At 42.8% G+C, this 26061-nt stretch overlaps 1 protein-coding gene and 1 pseudogene across 3 annotated transcripts in view; one reads left to right on the forward strand and one right to left on the reverse strand.

Annotated features, from left to right (window-relative positions):
• The first annotated feature begins 3653 nt into the window (after positions 1–3653).
• LOC117093517 lies at positions 3654–4643 on the forward strand (annotated as a pseudogene).
• Positions 4644–21886: 17243 nt separating this feature from the next.
• The window catches only part of KYAT3 (kynurenine aminotransferase 3), a 63341-nt gene continuing 59166 nt past the window's right edge, over positions 21887–26061 (reverse strand). For 2 of the 3 annotated variants that reach the window (XM_033225509.1, XM_033225511.1), the window contains one exon: positions 21889–22355. In XM_033225509.1, the coding sequence (XP_033081400.1) occupies positions 22293–22355 (63 nt within the window). In that variant the 3' untranslated portion in view covers positions 21889–22292. Of the gene's footprint in view, positions 22356–26061 lie in introns of all 3 variants that reach the window. The other variant, XM_033225510.1, reaches the window with a different exon arrangement.

Here is a 26061-nt window from a genome sequence, read left to right on the forward strand (position 1 = left end):
TCAGACGGGATGACTGTTCTCATGGTCAAAAAGAAAAAAAATATTTTCTCTTCTTTTGGTTTTGAGAGATAGGGTGTCACTTTGTCACCCAGGCTGGAGTGCAGCGGCACGATCATGGCTCACTACAGCCTCGACCTCTCTGGGCTCAGGTGATCCTACAGCCTGAGTCTCTCAATTAGCTGGGACTACAGGTATGCAACACCATGGCTGGCTAACTTTTGTATTTTTGTAGAGACAGACTTTCACCATGTTGCCCAGACTGGTCTGGAACTCCTGGACTCAGCTGATCCACCCACTTCGGCCTCCCAAAGTATTGGGATTATAGGCATGAGCCACTGCTCCCAGCCTTTATCTTCTTAACCACGAGATTGTTGTCACAAATGAAAGGCTAAACATAAGAAACAATTGTCATTGCTAAATACAAAGGAAACTGGCAAGTGTATAATATGAAGAAGTTAATATTGATTAGAAAATCCAATTATTTCTATGGTTTATTCTGATATATCCCAAGATAGCTGTTTGTCAGCAGGTGAATTTCCTATTTAATTGGCATGATTGAGTAATTAGATGTATTCTCAGAGCAGCAATAAAATGAAATTCTCATGTCTCAGTAACACGGTCGAGGTTTTTGTTTTGTTGTTTTACTCTTGGGTTTATCCAACTGAGACCAAGTAGACTTTGTTTTATCTGGAAATAATTTTCAATTTAATATTTGGTAAGTGTGTGGTTATATAATTATTTTAATAATAAGAATTATGAAAAAATTTATAAATGACAAAAATTGTGATAATTTACCTTTTTCTCATACTAAATCCTTCAAAGCCTCACTGTCTTTTTCTTGGGTTCCTGCAGGAGCCTTCTGATTGGCTTCTCTCTGTGCGTTGCAGAACTTTTCCTCAGGTCAACTTATCTTCTAGAAGAGAAAGTTTATCTTTGTACCATGTAATCTATATCATAATGCGTTCATCTGTAAATAATATAAAACTATACTACAGTGGCTTAAACAAATAGGGGTTTATTTGTCTCATCCATTACACATGTGGGGTTAGGTACAGTGGCTTCAAATTGCTTCCAGGGTTCCAGTCTCTTTTCGTCTTTCTGCTCTGCCATCCTTGCTATATAGACATTCACCCTCATGCTAGTTGTGGCATGAATGCAAGATGACTGCTTCACCTCCAGGCCTTGCTTCTACATTCTAGGCAGGAAGAAGGTAGAGGGTGAAAAGGACAAAAAGGATTAAAAAGTCTCGAGAAGACTTTGCCTTTTTCCATAAAGGGAACCCCTCCTTGAGCACTTTTGACTAGTTGCAAAGGAAGTGGAGAAATTAGGTACTTTGGTTATTTTAACCTTAATAGTAGAAGTAAAGAGAAAGGTAGATATTATTGGTTTTTCAATAGCCAAACCATAGTTTTTATTATATACTCTTTTTTTTTTTTTTTTTTTTTTTGAGACGGAGTCTCGCTCTGTGGCCCAGGCTGGAGTGCAGTGGCCGGATCTCAGCTCACTGCAAGCTCCGCCTCCCGGGTTTACGCCATTCTCTCGCCTCAGCCTCCCGAGTAGCTGGGACTACAAGCGCCCGCCATCTCGCCCGGCTAATTTTTTGTATTTTTTTAGTAGAGACGGGGTTTCACCGTGTTAGCCAGGATGGTCTCGATCTCCTGACCTCGTGATCCGCCCGTCTCGGCCTCCCAAAGTGCTGGGATTACAGGCTTGAGCCACCGCGCCCGGCCTTTATTATATACTCTCTATTCCATATAAGATCTTCAGAGGTTCATCATTGCTTACAGTGTGAAGTCTATATCTCTTATTATTGTGTAGTATGATGTTGTAGAATGATTTCTTACCTAACTTCAAGAATTTATAGACAATTTAACTTCATTTTTGCTAATGTACATTTATTAGTCAGGGTTCTCCAGAGAAATAGAACCAATAGGATGTGTAGATGTATAGAAAAAGGCTTATTTTAAGGAACTGACTCACCTGATTATGAAGACAAGCAAGTCTAAAATCTGCAGAGTGGGCTGTCAGGCTGGAGACTCAAGAAGAGCCAACACTGCAGTTCAAGTCTGAAGGCCGTCTGCTGATAGATTCTTTTTAACTCAGGGGAAGTCAGCTTTTTGTTCTAATTAGACCTTCAATTCACTGGGTGAGGCCCATCTAAATTACGAAGGGCAAACTGCCTTACTCAAAATCTACTGATTTAAATATTAATCTCGTCTAAAAATATCCCCCTCGAAACATCCAGAATAACATTTTATCATACAGTTACGCACTGTGGCCTAGCTAAGTTGACACAAAACATTAACCATCACAGCACCTAAAATAAGCATGCTTGAAGGCCGGGCATGGTGGCTCATGCCTGTAATCCTAATACTTTGGCAGGCTGAAGTGGGAAGATTGCTTGAACTCAGGAAGTCAAGACTGCAGTGAGCTGTAATTGCACCACTGCACTGTAGCCTGAGTGGCAGAATGAAGCCCCCTCTCTCTCTCTGTCCAAAAAAAAAAACAAAAAAAAAAAAACCATGTTTGAACACCAGGAAAGAATGATTGAGAAAGATGAGCCCAAAGGGGTGACAGAGACAATATCGTGCACGGTAGTACAGGCCCTGATGAGGAAAGAGCAGCCTTTATATCAAGAGCAATAGAGATTAATGAAGCATTTTAAATCACTTCAGACAGCGGTTCCCAACCTCTGAGTGGCAGACTGGTACCAGTTGTTGACCTGTTGGGAATTGGGCTGCACAGCAGGAGGTGAGCAGCAGGTGAGCAAGCATTACTTCCTGAGCTCTGCCTCCTTTAAGATCAGTGGTGGCATTAGATTCTCATGAACCCTATTATGAACTGCACATGCGAGGGATCTGGATTACAAGCTCCTTATAAGATTCTAACTAATGCCTGATGTTCTGAGGTAGAACAGTTTCATCCCAAAACTATCCCTCTCCATCCATGGAAAAATTGTTTTCCGTAAAACTGGTCCCTGGTGCCAAAAAGGCTGGGGACTGCTGACTTCAGATGTTTACTCACCTATTTCCTCCCATCTTTATTCTGACCCTTCTTCCAACCAATGTAGTTTGTATGGAATTGGCCTCAAATTAAGACGTTGAGCAATGTCTGGCTTAAGACGTTTGGCTTAAGATGTTTAGCAAACCTAATCCCATTGGCCACAGTGATTAGTTCAGGGATGAGTCAATAAGACACAGTATTCCATTTGCTGGAGCTTCTGAGAAAGTGGCCTCTTTTACTGTGTTTGCTGGAGTAACTATGTGATGCTTAGAAACTGCTGCCGCCATGTTGCTATCACTATAGGAGTAATCTTAAGGTAACACTGACACACAGAGAAGACAGAACTGTGAGATGGAGCTTGGTGACAGATTATAAACAGATTCATGTATCAAGCTGTAACTGAAACTCTTCTACTCCTAAATCTACAGTTGAGACAGAAAATTACCTTTTATTATATTTAAAACCACATGACTTAGGCTTTCTATGCCTTGCAACATGAATATTGTTAATTAGTATATGTCAAGTAATCACATTTTCATTTTAGAAAGCTTATTTTGGTCTGTAGGGATAATGGATTGTAAGGCATAAGGTAGAGAGACAAGTCCCAGTAATATTAGGTCACAGTTTAAAAATGTCCTTGGTTTGCAAAGATGGTGCACCTCCGCTTCCAAGTTCTGGGCTCTTGCTGTTGCAGGGCAGACTATGGCTGCCAGCAAGCCACCCCAGGCACCTTGTCAGAGGAGAGCAGTACTTTGGACCTGCCATAAGCCTATATGTGAGGGATTATGTCCTGCAGAGACCCAGCCAAGAGGCCAACAGCAAGGCTTTTAGTTCTGTGAAATTCCATTCTTTTCCTTGCTTTTCTGATGTGGATCCAGACACTAGTAGCCTAAATACTGAACAAAATGACTCTGGGACCACTGAGAACTTTTTTTTTTTGAGACAGAGGCTGGCTCAGTCACCCAGGCTGGAGTGCAGTAGCGTGATCTCGGCTCACTGCAAGTTCCACCTCCCGGGTTCACGCCATTCTCCCGCCTCAGCCTCCCCAGTAGTCGGGACTACAGATGCCCGCCACTATGCCTGGATAATTTTTTTGTATTTTTAGTAGAGACAGAGTTTCACCATGTTAGCCAGGATGGTCTTGATCTCCTGACCTCGTCATCCACCCATCTTTACTTCCTAAAGTGTTGAGATTACAGGTGTGAGCCACCGTGCCCAGCCAAGAACTATTGATTTCATCTTTTAAATGAAAGGCCAATCAGAGACTAAAGAAGAGGATAATGGACTTCAGAAATCTCTGGATAAATTCTATGAAATGTTTAGCTATCCAAAGTTAGCCTCTGGGAATCCACTCTCTGCATCTGTCTGCCAGTGCCTGTCTCAGGAAATCCCTCAACTAAGAGTCCAGGAGAGCCAAAAGTATGCCCTCCATAGTTTTCAAATGTCCCAGGTCATCTTTAACTGTGAGGCTGCTCAGTCTTGCAGAGGGACATCCACTTCTACTCACTGGAGGAAGGAAATATGTCTGTAGAAAAGCCAACCTAGAACTTTCAAAAGATATTAATTTTCTCTTATGGCAGAATGCAACAAAAGACCCACAACTGGTGCCTGGCGGTGAACAGGCAGTATTGGAGGTATAGGCTATGACCAGTACTATTGGCTATGACCATCCAGATACCCTAGGGTCTCTTGCCAGCTCACTGTGCGCAATCTTAACTAAGTGATTTGTGGTTAAAGGCTGGCATCTGTGACCTGGTGTTGGAGTCAGTCAGTCTGTATAGAAAGCAACAGGGTCTGGGGGTTTTATGTGCCTGTGGCTACTCCACCTCCCACTCCCCTTGGCTGAGGCCATTGACTGACAGGGTTAGGAGTCAAAAGCCCAGCTCCCTTCACAAGGAGGGACACACTCTGAGGCATAATTTATACTCCATAGGTCCCTCCCCTAGCAGTCAGGCCAATGCTGGGAGTTCATATGAAATCACACTCTTTCTGGGCTTCATTCCTTTCTCCATCCTCCTCCCATTCATTTATGGGTCTGTCTGTGAGCCTTTCCTTAATAAACCTCTTATATCTGAAAAAAAATTGCTTTGTTCAATATTGCACTATTCATACACAGACCTCATATTTAAAATCCATTTCCAGGCAACCACCTTTGGGTCCCTTCCCTTTGTGTGGGAGCTCTGTTTTCACTCTATTAAATCTTGCAACTGCATTCTTCTGGTCTGTGTTTGTTACAGTTCAAGCTGAGATTTCGCTTGCCGTCCACCACTGCTGCTTGCCGCCATCGCAGACCCACCGCTGACTTCCATCCCTCCGGATCCGGCAGGGTGTCTGCTGTGCTCCTGATCCAGTGAGGCACCCATTGCTGCTCCCTATTGGGCTAAAGGCTTGCCATTGTTCCTGCATGGCTAAGTGCCTGGGTTCATCCTAATTGAGCTGAACAATTAGTCACTGGGTTCCAATTAGTCAGTGGGTTCCATGGTTCTCTTCACTGACTGACGGCTTCTGATAGACCTATAACACTCACTGCATGGCCCAAGATTCCATTCCTTGGAATCCGTGAGGCCAAGAACCCCAGGTCAGAGAACACAAGGCTTGCCACCATCTTGGAAGCAGCCTGCTGCCATTTTGGAAGTGGCCCATCACCATCTTGGGAGCTCTGGGAGCAAGGACCTCCCAGTAACATTTGGCAACCACGAAGGGACCTCCAAAGCAGTGAGTAATATTGGGCCACTTTTGCTTGCTATTCTGTTCCGTCCTTCCTTACTTAGAATTGGAGGAAAATACAGGGTACCTATCGGCTGGTTGGTCTGCCTGGAGCCAGCTTCCACTTTTCATTTTCTTGGAGAAGCTGAGGGCCAACTAGAGGCAGAAATCTGTCATCTCAAACTCCTGGCATTGGCCGGTTGAGATCATGGTGCAGCTAGAACTCTCTACTGTAGTCGCCCATGCATGTGCCCCTACCTTTCCTTCTGACCCATACCTCCTGGGTCCTGACCATGACTTTCTTGAAAGTGTAGCCCCAAAATTCTCCTTACCTCTAAATTACTTCCTCTGATCCCTGCCTTCTAGGTACTAATGGTTCAGACTTTCATTTCCTCTAGCAAGTTGTATTTCCAAAGGAATGTGAGGAAGCTCTCTGCTACATCCTTAGGCCTCTAGATGATAAACTCAGGGAGTCTTATCCCTGGTGTCCCTCCCAATTTAGGTATTCAGCTTTCAACATGGGCAGTTATATGGGACCTGTTTCCCACCACACTTGCCAGGGCCCCAAGTTTGTAATGGCCAAGAGGAGAGAGAGAGACAGAGGAGAGAGAGAGGGATGGAGGAGAGAGAGAGAGATGGAGGAGAGAGACGGAGGCGAGAGAGAGATGGAGGAGAGAGAGAAAGATGGAGGAGAGAGAGTCGGAGGAGAGAGAGAGAGACAAAGAGGGAGTCAAAGAGAAAAAGAAAGAGAAAGAAATAGAAAAAAAAAGTGTGCCCTGTTCCTTTAAAAGCCAGGGTAAATTAAAAATCTATAATTGATCATTGAAGCTTCTCCGTGACCCTATAACACTCCGGTACCACTTTGTTGTCAGTGTAAATAAGAGCGTATCCCAAAAGCACTGAGGCCACTGACAACCAGTAGCCTTCCTATCAAAAATCCTTAACCCAGGAACCTGTGGGTGGCCCAAATGCATTCAATCTGTAGTGGCAACTGCTTTGCTAACAGAAGAAAGTAGAACATTAGCCGTTAGTGGAAACTTCATTGTGAGCACACCTCACCAGTTCAGAACTATCCTAAGTCAAAAATGCAAAAAGGTAGCTTACTAAAAAATCTTAAAATGTGGGGCTATTCTGTTAGAAAAAGGTAATTTAACACCAACCACTGATAATTCTCTTAACCCAGCAAATTTCCTAACAGGGGATTTAAATCTTAATTACCATACAAAGGTCCGACCAGATCTAGGAGGAACTCCCTTCAAGACAGTACGATAGATGGTTCCTCCCAGGTGACTGAGGAAAAACCACAGTGGGTGTTCAGTAATTGATAGGGACACTCTTGCGGAAGCAGAGTTAGAAAAATTGAGGCCGGGCGCGGTGGCTCAAGCCTGTAATCCCAGCACTTTGGGAGGCCGAGACGGGCGGATCACGAGGTCAGGAGATCGAGACCATCCTGGCTAACACAGTGAAACCCCGTCTCTACTAAAAAATACAAAAAACTAGCCAGGCATGGTGGTGGGCGCCTGTAGTCCCAGCTACTCAGGAGGCTGAGGCAGGAGAATGGCATAAACCCGGGAGGCGGAGCTTGCAGTGAGCTGAGATCCGGCCACTGCACTCCAGCCTGGGTGACAGAGCGAGACTCCGTCTCAAAAAAAAAAAAAAAAAAAAAAGAAAAATTGCCTAATAAATGGTCTCCTCAAATGTGTGAGCTGTTTGCACTCAGCCAAGCCTTAAAGTACTTAAAGAATCAAAAAAGACCATCTCAATCCTGACTCAAAGTGTTACCTATACCCTCTCTGAAATAACTTTGCATAAGAACTGTTGTTTATGGGAATGCATCTTGATGGGGCAGCTGGGTTGTTATGAAATACTCTGGAAGCCAGCCCAGCTCTAGGACTCACCCCTGAGCACAAAGGCAATGTTGGGCACACTGGCAAAGGACCACTAGAATCCAGCAGCCCGGACCCCTTTCTTTGCGGTCAAGAAAGGCCGGAAAAGGGGTGCAAGACAGCTACATCGGTGAGCATAACTAATCCGATAAGCAGAGGTCCGTGGGTAGTTATGCACCCTGGAAAGGAATAAGCATTAGGACCATAGAGGACGCTTTAGGACTAATGCTCGTCGGAAAATGACTAGGGGTGCTGGCATCCCTATGTTCATTTTTCAGATGGGAAATATTCCCCCCAAGGCAAAAATGCCCCTAAGATATATTCTGGAGAATTGGGACCAATTTGACCCTCAGATGCTAAGAAAGAAATGACTTACATTCTTCTGCAGTACTGCCTGGCTACAATATCCTCTTCAAGGGGGAGAAACCTGGCCTCCTGAGGGAAGTATAAATTATAACACCATCTTAGAGCTAGACTGTTTTGTTTTCTCTAAGACCACCAGAGCGGGCGCAAAGGAACCAGCGACTAGGCAAGGGTAGGAGCAAAACTGCAAGTTTATTTTGGTCACCTAGCTTCAGGGGAAGAAGGTGGGTAAGGAGAGGTCTGTTGGCCTCCGGCAAATGAGGCCCACAGAGTTCTCCGTGCTGCCCTCGGACGGAGTTCCGACAGTCCCGACTGCAGTGGGGAAGCTGGGAAGTCCACGCGTAGCACTCGTCCAGAGCGGCTTTTCTGGGAGTGGGAGGGCGATAGGCGGGGCACGGGCGTGTCCGGGGGCGTTCCGCAGGTGCGACCAGGTAAATCTTGGTCTCTTCAGATTGACGTCACCTGGCGCATGCCCAGTTGGTCTGCACCTTCCCGGGCGTCGGCTGCATTTTCGCGCGCGCGGGAAAAGTTGGGGGGGGATGAAGAACCCGGAAGTGCACCATCTTGCCTCCGTTCGTCCAAACATAGACCTCTTTTGTAGAAAAGAAGGCAAATGGAGTGAAGTGCCATATGTACAAACTTTCTTTTCATTAAGAGACAACTCGCAATTATGTAAAAAGTGTGATTTATGCTCTACAGGAAGCCCTCAGAGTGAGGTAACCCTCCCTACCCCAGTGTCCCCCTGACTCTTTCCCCAACTAATAAGGACCCCCCTTCAACCCAAATGGTCCCAAAGGAGATGGACAAGGGGTAAACTATGAACTAAAGAGTGCCAGTATTCCCCGATTATGCCCCCTCCAAGCAGTAGGAGGAGGAGAATTTGGCCCAGCCAGAGTGCATGTACCCTTTTCTCTCTCAGACTTAAAGCAAATTAAAATAGACCTAGGTAAATTCTCAGATAACCCTGATTGGCTATATTGATGTTTTACAAGGGTTAGGACAATCCTTTGATCTGACATGGAGAGATAAAATGTTACTGCTAAATCAGATATTAACCCCACATGAGAGAAGTGCTGCCATAACTGCAGCCCGAGAGTTTGGCGATCTCTGGTGTCTCAGTCAGGTCAATGATAGGATGACAACAGAGGAAAGAGAACAATTCCCCGCAGGCCAGCAGGCAGTTCCCAGTGTACACCCTCACTGGGACACAGAATCAGAACTTGGAGATTGGTGCCACAGACATTTGCTAACTTGCATGCTAGAAGGACTAAGGAAAACTAGGAAGAAGCCTATGAATTATTCAATGATGTCCACTATAACACAGGGAAGGGAAGAAAATCCCACTGCCGGAGAGGCGGTTCCAAGATGGCCAAATAGGAACAGCTCCAGTCTACAGCTCCCAGCTTGAGCAATGCAGAAGACGGGTGATTTCTGCATTTCCAACTGCGCTACCGAGTTCATCTCACTGGGCCTTGTCAGACAGTGGGTGCAGCCCACCGAGGGTGAGCCGAAGCAGGGTGAAGCACTGGGAAGCACAAGGCGTCAGGGAATTCCCTTTTCTAGCCAAGCAAAGCAGTGACATAGACGGCACCTGGAAAATCAGGTCACCCCACCCTAATACTGCACTTTTCCAATGGTCTTAGCAAACGGCACACCAGGAGATAATATCTCGCACCTGGCTCAGAGGGTCCCACCCCCATGGAGCCTCACTCACTGCTATCACAGCAGTCTGAGATCGAACTGCAAGGCAGCAGCAAGCCTGGGGGAGGAGTGCCTGCCATTGCTGAGGCTTGAGTAGGTAAACAAAGTGGCCAGGAAGCTCGAACTGGGTGGAGCCCACCACAGCTCAAGGAGGCCTGCCTGCCTCTATAGACTCCACCTCTGGGGGCAGGGCATAGCCAAATAAAAGGCAGCAGAAACCTCTGCAAACTTAATATCCCTGTCTGACAGCTTTGAAGAGAGTAGTGGTTCTCCCAGCACGGAGTTTGAGATCTGAGAACTGCCTCCTCAAGTGGGTCCCTCACCCCTGAGTAGCCTAACTGGGAGGCACCCCCCAGTAGGGACAGACCAACACTTCACACAGCCAGGTACCCCTATGAGACTTCCAGAGGAACAATCAGGCAGCAACATTTTCTGTTCAGCAACATTTGCTGTTCTGCAGCCTCCGCTGGTGATACCCAGGCAAACAGGGTCTGGAGTGGACCTCCAGCAAACTCCAACAGACCTACAGCTGAGGGTCCTGACTGTTAGAAGGAAAACTAACAGGCCGGGCGCAGTGGCTCAAGCCTGTAATCCCAGCACTTTGGGAGGCCGAGACGAGCGGATCACAAGGTCAGGAGATTGAGACCATCCTGGCTAACATGGTGAAACCCCGTCTCTACTAAAAATACAAAAAACTAGCCGGGCGAGGTGGCAGGCGCCTGTAGTCCCAGCTACTCGGGAGGCTGAGGCAGGAGAATGGCGTGAACCCAGGAGGCGGCGCTTGCAGTGAGCCGAGATTGCGCCACTGCACTCCAGTCTGGGCGACAGAGCGAGACTCTGCCTCAAAAAAAAAAAAAAAAAAAAAAGGAAGGAAAACCAACAAACAGAAAGGACATCCACACCAAAACCCCATCTATATGTTGCCATCACCAAAGACCAAAGGTAGATAAAGCCACAAAGATGGGGAGAAACCAGAGCAGAAAAACTGAAAATTCTAAAAATCAGAGTGCTTCTCCTCCTCCAAAGGAATGCAGCTCCTCCCCAGCAATGGAACAAAGCTGGATGGAGAAGGACTTTGACGAGTTGAGAGAAGAAGACTTCAGATGATCAAACTTCTCTGAGCTAAAGGAATAAGTTCGAACCCATCAGAAAGAAGTTAAAAACCTTGAAAAAAGATTAGACAAATGGCTAACTAGAATAACCAATGCAGAGAAGTCCTTAAAGGACCTGATGGAGCTGAAAACCATGGCATGAGAACTACGTGACAAATGCACAAGTTTCAGTAGCCAATTCAATCAACTGGAAGAAAGGGTATCAGAGATGGAAGATCAAATGAATGAAATGAAGCGAAAAGAGAAGTTTAGAGAAAAAAGAATAAAAAGAAACAAACAAAGCCTCCAAGACATATGGGACTATGTGAAAAGACCAAATCTATGTCTGATTGGTATACCTGAAAGTGATGGGGAGAATGGAACCAAGTTGGAAAACACTCTTCAGAATATTATCCAGAACTTCCCCAACCTAGCAAGGCAGGCCAACATTCAAATTCAGAAACTACAGAGACGCCACAAAGATACTCCTTGAGAAGAGCAACTCCAAAACACGTAATTGTCAGATTCACCAAAGTTAAAATGAGGAAAAATATGTTAAGGACAGCCAGAGAGAAAGGTCGGGTTACCCACAAAGGGAAGCTCATCAGACTAACAGCAGATCTCTCGGCAGAAACTCTACAAGCCAGAGGAGAGTGGGGGCCAATATTCAACATTCTTAAAGAAAAGAATTTTCAACCCAGAATTTCATATTCGTCAAACTAAGCTTCATAAGTGAAGGAGAAATAAAATCCTTTACAGACAAGCAAATGCTTAGAGATTTTGTCACCACCAGGCCTGCCCTACAAGAGATCCTGAAGGAAGCACTAAACATGGAAAGGAACAACCAGTACCAGCCACTGCAAAAACATGCCAAATTGTAAAGACCATCAGTGCTAGGAAGAAACTGCATCAACTAACAAGCAAAATAACCAGCTAACATCATGGTGTCGGGATCAAATTCACACATAACAATATTAACCTTAAATGTAAATGAGCTAAATGCTCCAATTAAAAGACATGGACTGGCAAACTGGAAAGAGTCAAGACCCATCAGTGGGGTGTATTCAGGAAACGCATCTCACATGCAGGGACACACATAGGCTCAAAATAAAGGGATGGAGGAAGATCTACCAAGCAAATGGAAGACAAAAAAAAAGAAGGGGTTGCAATCCTGGTCTCTGATAAAACAGACTTTAAACCAACAAAGATTGAAAGAGACAAGGCTATTGCATAATGGTAAAGGGATCAATTCAAGAAGAAGAGCCAAGTATCCTAAATACATATGCACGCAATACGGGAGCACCCAGATTCATAAAGCAAGTCCTTGGAGACCTACAAAGAGACTTAGACTCCCACACAATAATAACGGGAGACTTTAAGACCCCACTGTCAACATTAGACAGATCAACGAGGCAGAAAGTTAACAAAGATATCCAGGAATTGTACTCAGTGTTGCACCAAGCGGACGTAATAGACATCTCCAGAACTCTCCACTCTAAATCAACAGAATATACATTCTTCTCAGCACCACACTGCACTTATTCCAAATTGACCACATAGTTGGAGGTAAAGCACTCCTCAGCAAATGTAAAAGAACAGAAATTTTAACAAACCGTCTCTCAGACCACAGTGCAATCAAACTAGAACTCAGGATTAAGAAACTCACTCAAAACCACTCAACTACATGGAAACTGAACAACCAGATCCTGAATGACTACTGGGTACATAACAAAATGAAGGCAGAAATAAAGATGTCTTTGAAACCAACGAGATCAAAGAGACAACATACCAGAATCACTGGGATACATTTAAAGCAGTATGTAGAGGGAATTTTATAGCACTAAATGCCCACAAGAGAAAGCAGGAAAGATCCAAAACTGACACCTTAACGTCACAATTAAAAGAACTAAAGAAGCAAGAGCAAACACATTCAAAAGCTAGCAGAAGGCAAGAAATAACTAAGATCAGAGCAGAACTGAAGGAGATAGAGACACAAAAAACCCTTCAAAAAATCAATGAATCCAGGAACTGGTTTTTTGAAAAGACCAACAAAATTGACAGACCGCTAGCAAGACTAATAAAGACGAAAAGAGAGAAGAATCAAATAGACGCAATAAAAAAATGATGAAGGGGATATCACCACCGATCCCACAGAAATACAAACTACCATCAGAGAATACTATAAACACCTCTATGCAAATAAACTAGAAAATCTAGAAGAAATGGATAAATTCCTGGACACATACACCCTCCCAAGACTAAGCCAGGAAGAAGTTGAATCTCTGAGCAGACCAATAACAGGCTCTGAAATTGAGCTGATAATTAAGAGCCTATCAATCAAAAAAAGTCCAGGACCAGACGGATTCACAGCTGAATTCTACCAGAAGTACAAGGAGGAGCTGGTACCATTCCTTCTGAAACTATTCCAATTAATAGAAAAAGAGGGAATCATCCCTAACTCATTTTATGAGGCCAGCATCATCCTGATACCAAAGCCTGACAGAGACACAATGAAAAAAGAGAATTTTAGACCAATATCCCTGATGAACATCGATGCAAAAATCCTCAATAAAATACTGGCAAACTGAATCCAGCAACAAATCAAAAAGCTTATCCACCATGATCAACTGGGCTTCATCCCTGGGATGCAAAGCTGGTTCAACATACGCAAATCAATAAACATAATCCAGCATATAAACAGAACCAAAGACAAAAACCACATGATTATCTCAATAGATGTAGAAAAGGCCTTTGACAAAATTCATCAACGCTTCATGCTAAAAACTCTCAATAAATTAGGTATTGATGAGACGTATCTCAAAATAATAAGAGCTATTTATGACAAACCCACAGCCAATATCATACTGAATGGCCAACAACTGGAAGCATTCCCTTTGAAAACTGGCACCAGACAGGGATGCCCTCTCTCACCACTCTTATTTAACATAATGTTGGAAGTTCTGGCCAGGGCCATCAGACAGGAGAAAGAAATAAAGGGTGTTCAATTAGAAAAAGAGGAAGTCAAATTGTGCCTGTTTGCAGATGACATGTTTGTATATCTAGAAAACCCCATCATCTCAGCCCAAAATCTCCTTAAGCTGATAAGCAACTTCAGCAAAGTCTCAGAATACAAAATCAATGTACAAAAATCACAAGCATTGCTGTACACCAATAACAGACAAACAGAGAGCCAAATCATGAGTGAACTCCCATTCACAGTTGCTTCAAAGAGAATAAAATACCTAGGAATCCAACTTAAGGGATATGAAAGACCTCTTCAAGAAGAACTACAAACCATCGCTCAACAAAGTAAAAGAGGATACAAACAAATGGAAGAACATTCCTTGCTCATGGATAGGAAGAATCAATATTGTGAAAATGGCTATACTGCGCAAGGTAATTTATAGATTCAATGCCATCCCCAACAAGCTACCAATGACTTTCTTCACAGAATTAGAAAAAACTACTTTAAAGTTCTTATGGAACCAAAAAAGAGCCTGCATTGCCAAGTCAATCCTAAACCAAAAGAACAAAGCTGGAGGCATCACGCTACCTGACTTCAAACTATACTACAAGGCTACAGTAACCAAAATGTAACCAGCATGGTACTGGTACCAAAACAGAGATATAGACCAAAGGAACAGAACAGAGCCCTCAGAAATAATACTACACATCTACAACTATCTGATCTTTGACAAAACTGACAAAAACAAGAAATGGGGAAAAGATTCCCTGTTTAACAAATGGTGCTGGGAAAACTGGCTAGCCATATGTAGAAAGCTGAACCTGGATCTCTTCCTTACACCTTGTACAAACATTAATTCAAGATAGATTAAAGACTTAAATGTTAGACCTAAAACCATAAAATCCCTAGAAGAAAACATAGGCAATACCATTCCGGACATAGGCATGGGCAAGGACTTCATGTCTAAAACACCAAAAGCAATGGCAACAAAAGCCAAAATTGACAAATGGGATCTAATTAAACTAAAGAACTTCTTCAGAGCAAAAGAAACTACCATCAGAGTGAACAGGCAACCTACAGAATGGGAGAAACAAATTTACAAGAAAAAAACAAATAACCCCATCAAAAAGTGGGCAAACAATATGAACAGACACTTCTCAAAAGAAGACATTTATGCAGCCAACAGACACATGAAAAAATGCTCATCATCACTGGCCATCAGAGAAATGCAAATCAAAACCACAATGAGATACCATCTCACACCAGTTAGAGTGGCGATTATTAAAAAGTCAGGAAACAACAGGTGCTGGAGAGGATGTGGAGAAATAGCAACACTTTTACACTGTTGGTGGGACTGTAAACTAGTTCAACCATTGTGGAAGGCAGTGTGGCGATTCCTCAGGGATCTAGAACTAGAAATACCATTTGACTCAGCCATCCCATTACTGGATATACACCTGAAGGATTATAAATCATGCTGCTATAAAGACACATGCACATGTATGTTTATTGTGGCACTATTCACAATAGCAAACAAAGACTTGGAACCAACCCAAATGTCCATCCATGATAGACTGGATTAAGAAAATGTGGCACATATACACCATGGAATGCTATACAGCCGTAAAAAATGATGAGTTCATGTCCTTTGTAGGGACATGGATGAAGCTGGAAACCATCATTCTTAGCAGACTATTGTAAGGACAAAAAAACAAACACCGCATGTTCTCACTCATAGGTGGGAATTAAACAATGAGAACACCTGGACACAGGAAGGGGTACATCACATACTGGGGCCTGTTGTGGGGTGGGGGGAGGGGGGAGGGATAGCATTAGGAGATATACCTAATGTAAATGACGAGTTAATGGGTGCAGCACACCAACATGGCACATGTATACATATGTAACAAACCTGCATGTTGTGCACATGTACCCTAGACCTCAAAGTATATATAAAATCCTACTGCCTTTCTGGAGAGTCTGAGGGAGGCATTGAGGAAGCATACCTCCCTGTCACCTGACTCTATTGAAGGCCAACTAATCTTAAAAGATAAATTTATCACTCAGTCAGCTGTAGACAAAAACTTCAGAAGTCCACCTTAGGCCTGGAGCAAAACTTAGAAACCCCATTGAACTTGGCAACCTTGGTTTTTTATAATAGAGATCAGGAGGAGCAGGCAGAACAGGATAAAAAAAAAAAAAAGGCCACCGTTTTAGTCATGGCCCTCAGGCAAGCGGACTTCAGAGGCTCTGGAAAAGAGAACAGTTGGGCAAATCAAATGCCTAATATGGCTTGCTTCCAGTGCGGTCTACAAGGACACTTTAAAAAAGATTGTCAAAGTAGAAGTAAGCCTCCCCCTCGTCCATGCCCCTCATGTCAAGGGAATCACTGGAAGGCCCACTGCCCCAGTGGACGAAGGTCCCCTGAGTCAGAAGCCACTAACCAGATGATCCAGCAGCAGGGCTGAGGGTGCCCGGGGCAAGTGCCAGCCCATGCCATCACCATCACAGAGCCCTGGGTATGCTTGACCATTGAAGGCCAGGAGGTTAACTGTCTCCTGGACACTGACTGTCCTTCTCAGTCTTACTCTCCTGTCCCAGACAACTGTCCTCCAGATCTGTCACTATCCGAGGGGTCCTAGGACAGCCAGTCACTAGATACTTCTCCCAGCCACTAAGTTGTGACTGGGGAGCTTTACTCTTTTCACATGCTTTTCTAATTATGCCTGAAAGCCCCACTCCCTTGTTAGGGAGGGACATTCTAGCAAAAGCAGGGGCCATTATACACCTGAACATAGGAGAAGGAATGCCCGTTTGTTGTCCCCTGCTTGAGGAAGGAATTAATCCTGAAGTCTGGGCAACAGAAGGACAATATGGACGAACAAAGAATGCCCATCCTGTTCAAGTTAAACTAAAGGATTCCGCCTACTTTCCCTACCAAAGGCAGTACCCCTTTAGACCCGAGTCCCAACAAGGCCTCCAAAGGATTGTTAAGGACTAAAAGTCCAAGGCCTGGTAAAACCATGCAATAGCCCGTGTAATAGTCCAGTTTTAGGAGTACAGAAACCCAACGGACAGTGGAGGTTAGTGCAGGATCTCAGGATTATCAATGAGGCTGTTTTTCCTCTATACCCAGCTGTACCTAACCCTTAGACTCTGTTTTCCCAAATACCAGAGGAAGCAGAGTGGTTTACAGTCCTGGACCTTAAGGATGCCTTTTTCTGCATCCCTGTACATCCTGACTCTCAATTCTTGTTTGCCTTTGAAGATCCTTTGAACCCAATGTCTCAACTCACCTGGACTGTTTTACCCCAAGGGTTCAGGGATAGCCCCCATCTATTTGGCCAGGCATTAGCCCAAGACTTGAGCCAGTTCTCGTATCTGGACACTCTTGTCCTTCAGTACATGGTGATTTAATTTTAGCCACCCGTTCAGAAACCTTGTGCCATCAAGCCACCCAAGCACTCTTAAATTTCCTCGCCACCTGTGGCTACAAGTTTTCCAAACCAAAGGCTCTGCTCTGCTCACAGCAGGTTAAATACTTAGGGCCAAAATTATCCAAAGGCACCAGTGAGTAATGTGTCCAGCCTATACTGGCTTATCCTCATCCCAAAACACTAAAGCAACTAAGAGGATTCCTTGGCATAATAAGCTTCTGCTGAATATGGATTCCCAGGTACAGTGAAATAGCCAGACCGTTATATACACTAATTAAGGAAACTCAGAAAGCCAATACCCATTTCGTGAGATGGACACCTGAAGCAGAAGCGGCTTTCCAGGCCCTAAAGAAGGCCCGAACCCAAGCCCCAGTGTTAAGCTTGCCAACAGGGCAAGACTTTTCTTTATATGTCACAGAAAAAAACAGGAAAAGCTCTAGGAGTCCTTACACAGGCCCGAGGGACCAGCTTGTAACCTGTGGCATACCTGAGTAAGGAAATTGATGTATTGGCAAAGGGTTGGCATCATTGTTTACTGGTAGTGGCAGCAGTAGCCGTCTTAGTATCTGAAGCAGTTAAAATGATACAGGGAAGAGATCTGACTGTGTGGACATCTCATGATGTGAATGGCATACTCACTGCTAAAGGAGACTTGTGGCTGTCAGACAACTGTTTGCTTAAGTATCAGGCTCTATTACTTGAAGGACCAGTGCTGTGACTACGCAGTTCTTAATGCAGTCACATTTCTTCCAGATAGTGAAGAAAAAAATGGAACATAACTGTCAACAAGTAATTGCTCAAACCTGCGCCACTTGAGGGGACCTTCTAGAGGTTCCCTTGACTGATCCCGACCTCAACTTGTGTACTGATGGAAATTCCTTTGTAGAAAAAGGACTTTGAAACGTGGGGTATGCAGTGGTCAGTGATAATGGAATACTTAGAAGTAATCCCCTCACTCCAGGAACTAGTGCTCAGCTGGCAGAACTAATAGCCCTCACTCGGACACTAAAATTAAGAGAAGAAAAAAGAGTAAATATATATTCAGACTCTAAGTATACTTACTAGTCCTACATGCCCATGCAGCAATATGGAGAGAAAGGGAATTCCTAACTTCCCTTTCTTAGGGCTGTTGGCCCAAACTGTGGAAACCCTCACTCTAGGGTGCACACAGAAATTCCAGAAGCCCCGAGGTTGAGGCTGACATGCAAAGCTTCAATGATCACAGCACTAGATTCTAGCATTACAGAATACTGTCTACGGAGAGTGCTAGCTGATTCTTTGAAGGCACTGTGAAGAAACCCTATGACAACAGTGTTGATGAAATTCAACACTGTGTGTAGCTGTACTTTGTTGATTTTCGTTGCTATATGATATTCCACTGTATGAATAGACCCCCTAAATTATTAGACTATTGATGGATATTTTGGTTGTTTCCCATTTGGAGTAATTATTTACAATGCTGCAATAGACATTATTACTATTATTATTTTGAGAGAGGGTCTTGCTTTGTTGCCCAGGCTGGAGTGCAGTGGTGTCATCACAGCTCACTGCAGCCTTGACCTCCTGGGTTCGGTTCAAGCAATCCTGCCCGCTCAGTCTCCCAAGTAGTAGCTGGGACTACGGGAGCACACCAACATGCCTGGATAATTTTTAAATTCTTGTCGGTGGAGATAAGGTCTCACTATGTTGCCCAGGCTGGTTTTGAACTCCTAACCTCAAGTGATCCTCCTGTCTCAGCATCCCAAAGTGCTGGGATTACCCGTGGGAGCCACGGCACCCAGCTGGCATTATTTTACATATTAAAAAGAACAGAAAAACACCCTGATTCTCTGGATTAAGCCATCATCCTTACAATAGTCCTTGAGGTCCTATGTTACTTCTCTGATGTAATACCTACTACTCTCCCCCTTGGTTATTCCATCCAATCATACCAGACTTTTAGTTACTCACCAAACATGCCAAGCACCCTCCTGTCTTAGAAGCACTGCACTGTCTAGTCCTTCTGCTGGGAATGTTCTCCCCAAGATCTGCACAAGCCTGTCTCCCTTCCCTCCTTTAAATCTGCTTCCATGTCGTCTCCATAAGACCTTTTCTGACCACACTATTGTAATTTCAATTTGCTTCTGTAACAGTCATCCCCCTTTATCTTGCTCTACTTCTTTTCTTCATATAATTAGGTATAAATTTACATACAATATATTTTATTATGTTTATGACTTAATCTCCCTCCCCTGGCTAGATGAAAAGCCCTAGAGGAGGAATCTTTAATTTTTATTCACTGATGTATACTAAGTGCCTACAAGAGTGCCTGGCACGTAGTAGGAGTTCAAGTGATACTTGTGGAAGGAAGGAGAAGAAGGAAAAAGGGAAAAGAGAGGAGGGAGGGAAAAAGTAGGGGAAGGAGGGAGGCAGAGAGGGAAGAAGTAAAGAAGATAGGAACAAAGGAAAGAAGGAAAGGAGGGAGGAGGAGGAGAGAGAGGAAAGATGGAAGGAATTTTGCCCTGAATAGGAAGACATAGGAAGTTAGTAGATAGAATCAATCAGTGAAAGAATTTTCTAGGATGGCAGAGATTTGAACATGTCCCACTTCTGAAGAAAGGAACCGGTAGAGACTGGAGGTCCAAGAGCATAGACTGAGCCAATTCTGAGAGTGTGTGAGGAAACAAGATCCAGAGCAGAGGCAGTGGAATTAGCATTAGACAAGCCCAGGGCTGCAAAAAGCTGCTTTAAATCCTGGTGAATGTTTTGTCAAGCTCCCAACAAGAGTGGACAAGCTAAACATATGCCATGGGATTTCTGTTGCTACAGAATTGTTGGCTCTTGGGGTCCTGAGCTTCCTTCTAGATGGCTGGGCCTGGTAATTTTTAACCAAGTCCTCCTTACTCTACTGCCACCCCTAACCTGTCGGCCTTGGACAAATCAAAGGATGAATGACCATTATAACTGGAGAGAAGGAAGGATGGATGATGACGCAGACAAGTCACAGACTTACTGGTACGATCCTAGTTGGAAGTGCTGGTTTGGTAGCTAGTTTTTTCATTATATTTTTCACAGAAGTGGGGCTGAAGTCATTTGCTATGATTTAATCATGATACTGGTGGTAGGCTTTGAGGTGAGAATGGAGGTACAATATTTTTGTTATTAAAAATAGGAGAATCAGCTGGAGGTGGTGGCTCATGCCTGTAATTCCAGCACTTTGGGAGGCTGAGGCGGGCGAATCACTTGAGGCCAGGAGTTTGAGACCAGGCTGGCCAACATGGTGAAACCTGTCTCTACTAAATATACAAAAATTAGCCAGGTGTGGTGGCGCACATTTGTAATCCCAGCTATATGGATGGCTGAGGCGTGAGAATTGCTTGAACCTGGGGGGCGGAGGTTGCAGTGAGCTGAGATTGCGGCACTGCACCCCAGCCTTGGCAACAGAATGAGACTCTGTCTCAAAACAAAACATAAATATAGGAGAATGGTAGGAATTGCTGCTGTGGTAAAAGGTAGGGGAATATAGAATTATGTCTAGTTCGTGTCAGTGATGTGAATTCATGGTTGCTAGAACCTGCCCAACTGTGCAATGTACAGCCCAGGTACAGGCATGGAGCTCCAACCCCTCTCTCTTTTTGACCAGCTGAGATAGAACAATGGTGCAAATAATTCAAGGCAGCAAAAGCATCTTGGCTGAAGTGATAGACAATGAAGTCAAGGCTAGATGAGAAAGGGAATAAAGATTTAAGGAAACGGATAGAAATAAAATGGAGGATTCTACAAACTACAGCAGTAATGATCAAACTTTCATGTGTGTAAGTATCACCTAGAGGGCTTCATCCTGAAATTGTTATTCACTAGGTTTGGGTGATGACCAGAATCTCTATCTTCAATAAGGATCCTAGTAGATTCTAATGAAAGAAGGTCATAGACCAATTTTTTGTGAAATAGTGGATTTGAAATTGTAGTAAGTTTAAAGAAGTGTTTTTTTTTTTTTTGAGATGGAGTTTCACTCTGTTGCCCAGGCTGGAGTGCAGTGGCGCAGTCTTGGCTCACTGTAGACTCTATCTCCCAGGTTTGAGCATTTCTCCTGCCTCAGACTCTCAAGTAGCTGGGATTACAGGAATATGCCACCACACCTGGCTAATTTTTTTTTTTTTTTTGTATTTTTAGTAGTCATGGGATTTCACCATGTTGGCCAAGCTGGTCTCAAACTCCTGACTTCAAGTGATCCACCCACCTCGGCCTCCCAAAGTGCTGAGATTACAGGCATGAGCCACTGTGCCTGGCCAAGTGATATTTTGAAAAGAGCTGAAGAGAAGGAGATGGAAGTGGGGGTGAGGGGGACAGAGAGAGAGAGAAATAAAAGGGAGAGCATGTGCACAAGACAGCAATAATGAGCTGGAAGAACAGGTCATTATCGTGGGAGATGATGAGTTTGTGATCTCAAAAGGTGAAGCCGATTTGAATGATAAAAGCCTCAGGGAGTGACCAAGGCAGTGGATGGCTGAAGTGCAGTGGAGGTGAACATCACCAGAGGTGAGGAGGTCAAAGTATGGAAAGCCTGGCTAATCCATGTGGACCTGAAGCCACCGCAAATGATAGCAGTACTCGGGGTATGAAGCAAAACTTGAATAGAGTTCAAGGCCATTGGTAAATGAAGGGGAGGAACTACAGGTGGGTAAACAAAACAAAATACACGTAGTAGAGGGGTGGAACTGGTTAGGAGTTTTTACACAATGGTGGAAACATGAAACCGGCTAAAGTCAGATGAGTGTTTATTGTTTGCCAGGCTTTTGCATACATTAGTCCATTTAATTCTCAGAAATGACCTTCATATGAAACAGGTACTGATTTTATTCCCATTTTATAATGAAGGAACCAAGTTACTGAGAGGTTAAACATCTCACAGTTCTTATCCACTATGTTATGCTGACTCTCTTAAAAAATGATCATGGAAGATGTGTTAATACATTTCAACTGAAAAAAAAGGTCAGATCCCCTGAATATTGTTAGGAGTTGGGTTAACTGCTTTGGAAAAATAATGGAAATATTTAAATTCCAGTTATACTGAAATATCTTCTAACATCCAGCAGGTGGCAGCACTAAGTAACAATTCCATACTAGGTCATCTAACAAACATTAATCCATTCTGCACATATCAAGACTTCTGTACACTCCATGCCTTGATGATTTCTTCAGCAGCATCCAGTGTGCTGTCTTTCTGTAAATTAATGAAATAATCATCATTATTACAGATAGACATAAATTCAAGATGAAGCAAATATTTAAATATACAACATAATGAAGATTTAAGTGAATATCTGATCTCAAGTGAAGAAAAATTTTCAAAGTGAAAAAGCAAAAGCAGAACCCAAAACAGGAAAACAGTTAACCAAATGAATTATAATTACAGAAATGGGTCAAAGGGTACAGAAGAGTTTACACTGAAAAATAATAGCTATCTGCTCCACCCCTTTTCCACCCCTTCCAATGACTCCCTCTACCTTCAAGATAACCTTTTACGGCAATTTCTGGTTTTAGTTCTAATGGCTACCACCAAAAATCTAATAATGTGTTTATGCTTCTATTTCCTTATTTGTGAACTTCACATATTATCTACTATACCTATACTTTGCTCTAAACAAAAAAATTAGTTCATTCACACTACTCTGCCCCTTGTTTTCAAGGTTTCCTAGTTGTAATTATTGAAAAATAGTTTATTTTTTGAATAGGTGATTCATACATATAGCATAAAATTAAACAGGTGTAAGCAGAGAAAATCCAGCCTTCTGTTGTTCATCTTCTGTTTCTCTACTTCTTTTTCTTTGTCTTTTCTCTCCTCCAGAATGATTCAGTCTGAAAGCCAATAGGTGAGGCTGAGCAAAGTGGCTGTCCATGTATAGGGCTGGAAGAGCCTTGGCAACCCTAGTGCAGGACACTGCAGCCAGAGTGGAGTGAGCAGGGTGGCTAGCACAGGTGTCATGAGGTGAAAGTGCTGGCTGCAATAGGATGTCACACTCTGAGTGGGGTAAGTGAGGCACCTGTATGGTAGGGTGCTGGAGCCTGGATGAGGTGAGGCAGGCATCTGGCATGGTGTCAGTGCCCAAGAGGGGCAAGAAGGGCTTCTGTGTAGTAGGTGACAGTGGAGGCCTGGTATGGGGTACTGGAGACCTAGATGGGGGCACCCCTCCAGGAGGATGACAGGACAGGTCGGCATGGGTGATAAAGCCCAGGTAGGATGAAGATGTAATGTAGCAGCCTGGCACAAAATGTCAAAGCCTGAACGGGGAAAAGGGTATCCTCTCAGGGACTGGGAAGGTGAGGGGTGCGCAGTGGCTTTGACAGGAGATTGATCCCATACAGAAGTATTGATTAAATTAGTAATTACATGACTAGTGGACAAATCTGGGAAAATCTAAGTATCAAAATAAGTAATAATAATAATAAATTTTAGCCCACTGTACTATCAAATAAAAATCCAGAAGTCCACATTGATACATATGAATAAGTTAATAAATGGCTTAATGAGATATGAAATATTTTCATAGTACCTTACTATAAAATGTTTACTATTTAACAAGAAAAAGTGTAACTTTATGCTAGAAAAGACTGGCAAACACCACCTTAATCAGGTGGTTAAAGTTAACATCACTGGTAATAGGAAAATTGAAATCATGTGCCACCTGATACAATGAAAAGGATAGACCATCATCACTTCTGTGGTTTCCTGCCGAAGTGTATAGCCTGAATCTGAGCATGAGGAAACATCAAGCTTAAATTGAGGTACTTTCTTAAAAATAATTCGTTGATAATTTTCAAAAGTATCAAGATCATGAAAGTCAAAGAAAACTGAGAAACCATTCTAGCTTGAAGGAGACATGACAACTAAATGTGATGCATGATTCTAGCCTGAATTAATTAAATAAATTGTTATAAAAAGGACATTATTGGGACAATGAATGACATTTAAATTGGATCTGAGGATTAGATGGAGTATCAACATTAACTTCATGATTTTGAGGGTTATATTGTGGTTTGGGAGGACAATGTCTTGTTTGTGAAGAATACACAAGAAAGTATATGGGGGTGATAGAAGCATCATCAGTAATTAAGTTGACGACTTACTCTGAAATAGTTTAGAAAAAAGTTCTTGAAACTTAGGTTGAGAGCATTTCAAAATATTTGTTTTAAAGTAGGTCAGCTTCTCACCTATCTGCCTCAGTCACCCAGTTTTTCTCTCCAGAGGCAACACTGGGATTTCATTATATATTTTCCAGAGATTTTCATCTATCTTTCTTTTTAAAATTGTATATTTTTTATTATTCTTGTTTATTTATTTTTAACTTTTATTTCAGGTTTGGGGGTACATGTGAAGGTTTGTTACATAGGTAGACTCATGTCACAGGGATTTGTTGTACAGATTATTTCATCACCCAGGTATTAAGCACAGTACCAATAGTTACCTTTTCTGCTCCTTTCCCTCCTCCCAACCTCCACCCTCAAGGAGGCCTCAGTGTCTGTTGTTCCCTTCTTTGTGTTCATGAGTTCTCATTATTTTTGGCTCCCACTTATAAGAGAGAACATGTGATATTTGGTTTTCTGTTCCTGTGTTAGTTTACTAAGGGTAATGGGCTCCAGCTCCACCCATGTTCCTGCAAAAGACACGACTTCATTCTTTTTTATGGCTGCGTAGTAGCCCATGGTGTATATGTACCACATTTTCTTTATCCAATCTGTCATCGATGGGCATTTAGGTTGATGTAAATGTACCATCATTTATTCAAGTGGCCCCCACTGGTGAATAATTTTGTTGTTTACAATATTTTGCTATTACAAATGATGCCTCAGTGAAAATTCTTGAATACAAGTCATTCAAAATGTGCAAGTAAATCCACAAGAAACTTGTAGAAGTAGAATTGTTGGGTCAAAGGGTATGGGAAATCACATCTGGATAGAAATTTTCAAACTAACCACCATGGAGATTTTACAAATTATACTCCCACTCTCAATTTGTGAGAGTGTTTTATGAAACTTTTTAGTTGTTTTGGTTGTTTCCAATCTAAGAGATAAAATAAAATTTCTTTGCAATTCTAATTTTCATTTCTCTTACTATGAAATAAGTTTGACAACTCTTATAAGTTTAACAACTACTAAGGATCTTACCCATAATATTACAAAGTGCTAATTTTGCCTTACATTTATTTATTTTTATCATTTCTATTTTGCTCTGAATTCAAACTGCTTTCTTTCAGTTTCTGTTTTCTTGGTATGGTTTTGTCATTCTTTTATTTTTAGCCTTTCTAAGAGGTGGAGTTAGGTGTGTCCACTTTCCCTAGAAACTTCCAGCTACTTCCACACTGTCTGCCAATATTGACTGTTGATGTAAGAAGAGTCTGGGTCCACACTGATCCTCCTTTCCTGGCCCCTCTGGAGGCCTTGATCTTATTGTCTAGGTGCTCAAAGGAATTGTCTTTGAAGCCCAATATATCAAGCGAGGTATATCTCAGTGTTAATAATTGTGTGACAATTATTATTATTTCCAGGTTCCATTTGTTCTGCTCTTGTTTTTTTCTAGCAACTCTACGTATTTTATTTTTCCTCTGCATCAATAATTTTTCTGCCTAATATTTTAAAAATTATTTGTTCCTTTCCACTTCCTTTTGTTCACTTATCTCCATCCTTAATGTCCTTACGGAAGTATTTAGTGTTCTTTTAGTGTTCATTATTTCAGCAAATAATGTCACCATAATTTCCAATAGCTTTATTTATTCTTTGCAATTTCCTACCTGAACTCTGATAGCTCCCATTTGATCTTCTTATAACATCTTACTCTATCTTCCCTGAATTCGTAAAATCTCTGCTTTAATTTCTCATTTTAAAGGTTTTAAATTTGAAATAGCACTAATTTTATTTGCTCTAGGGCAACA

This window comes from Trachypithecus francoisi, unplaced genomic scaffold (genome assembly GCF_009764315.1).
Source record: "Trachypithecus francoisi isolate TF-2019V2 unplaced genomic scaffold, Tfra_2.0 Lachesis_group12, whole genome shotgun sequence".
Taxonomy (NCBI): Eukaryota; Metazoa; Chordata; class Mammalia; order Primates; family Cercopithecidae; genus Trachypithecus; species Trachypithecus francoisi.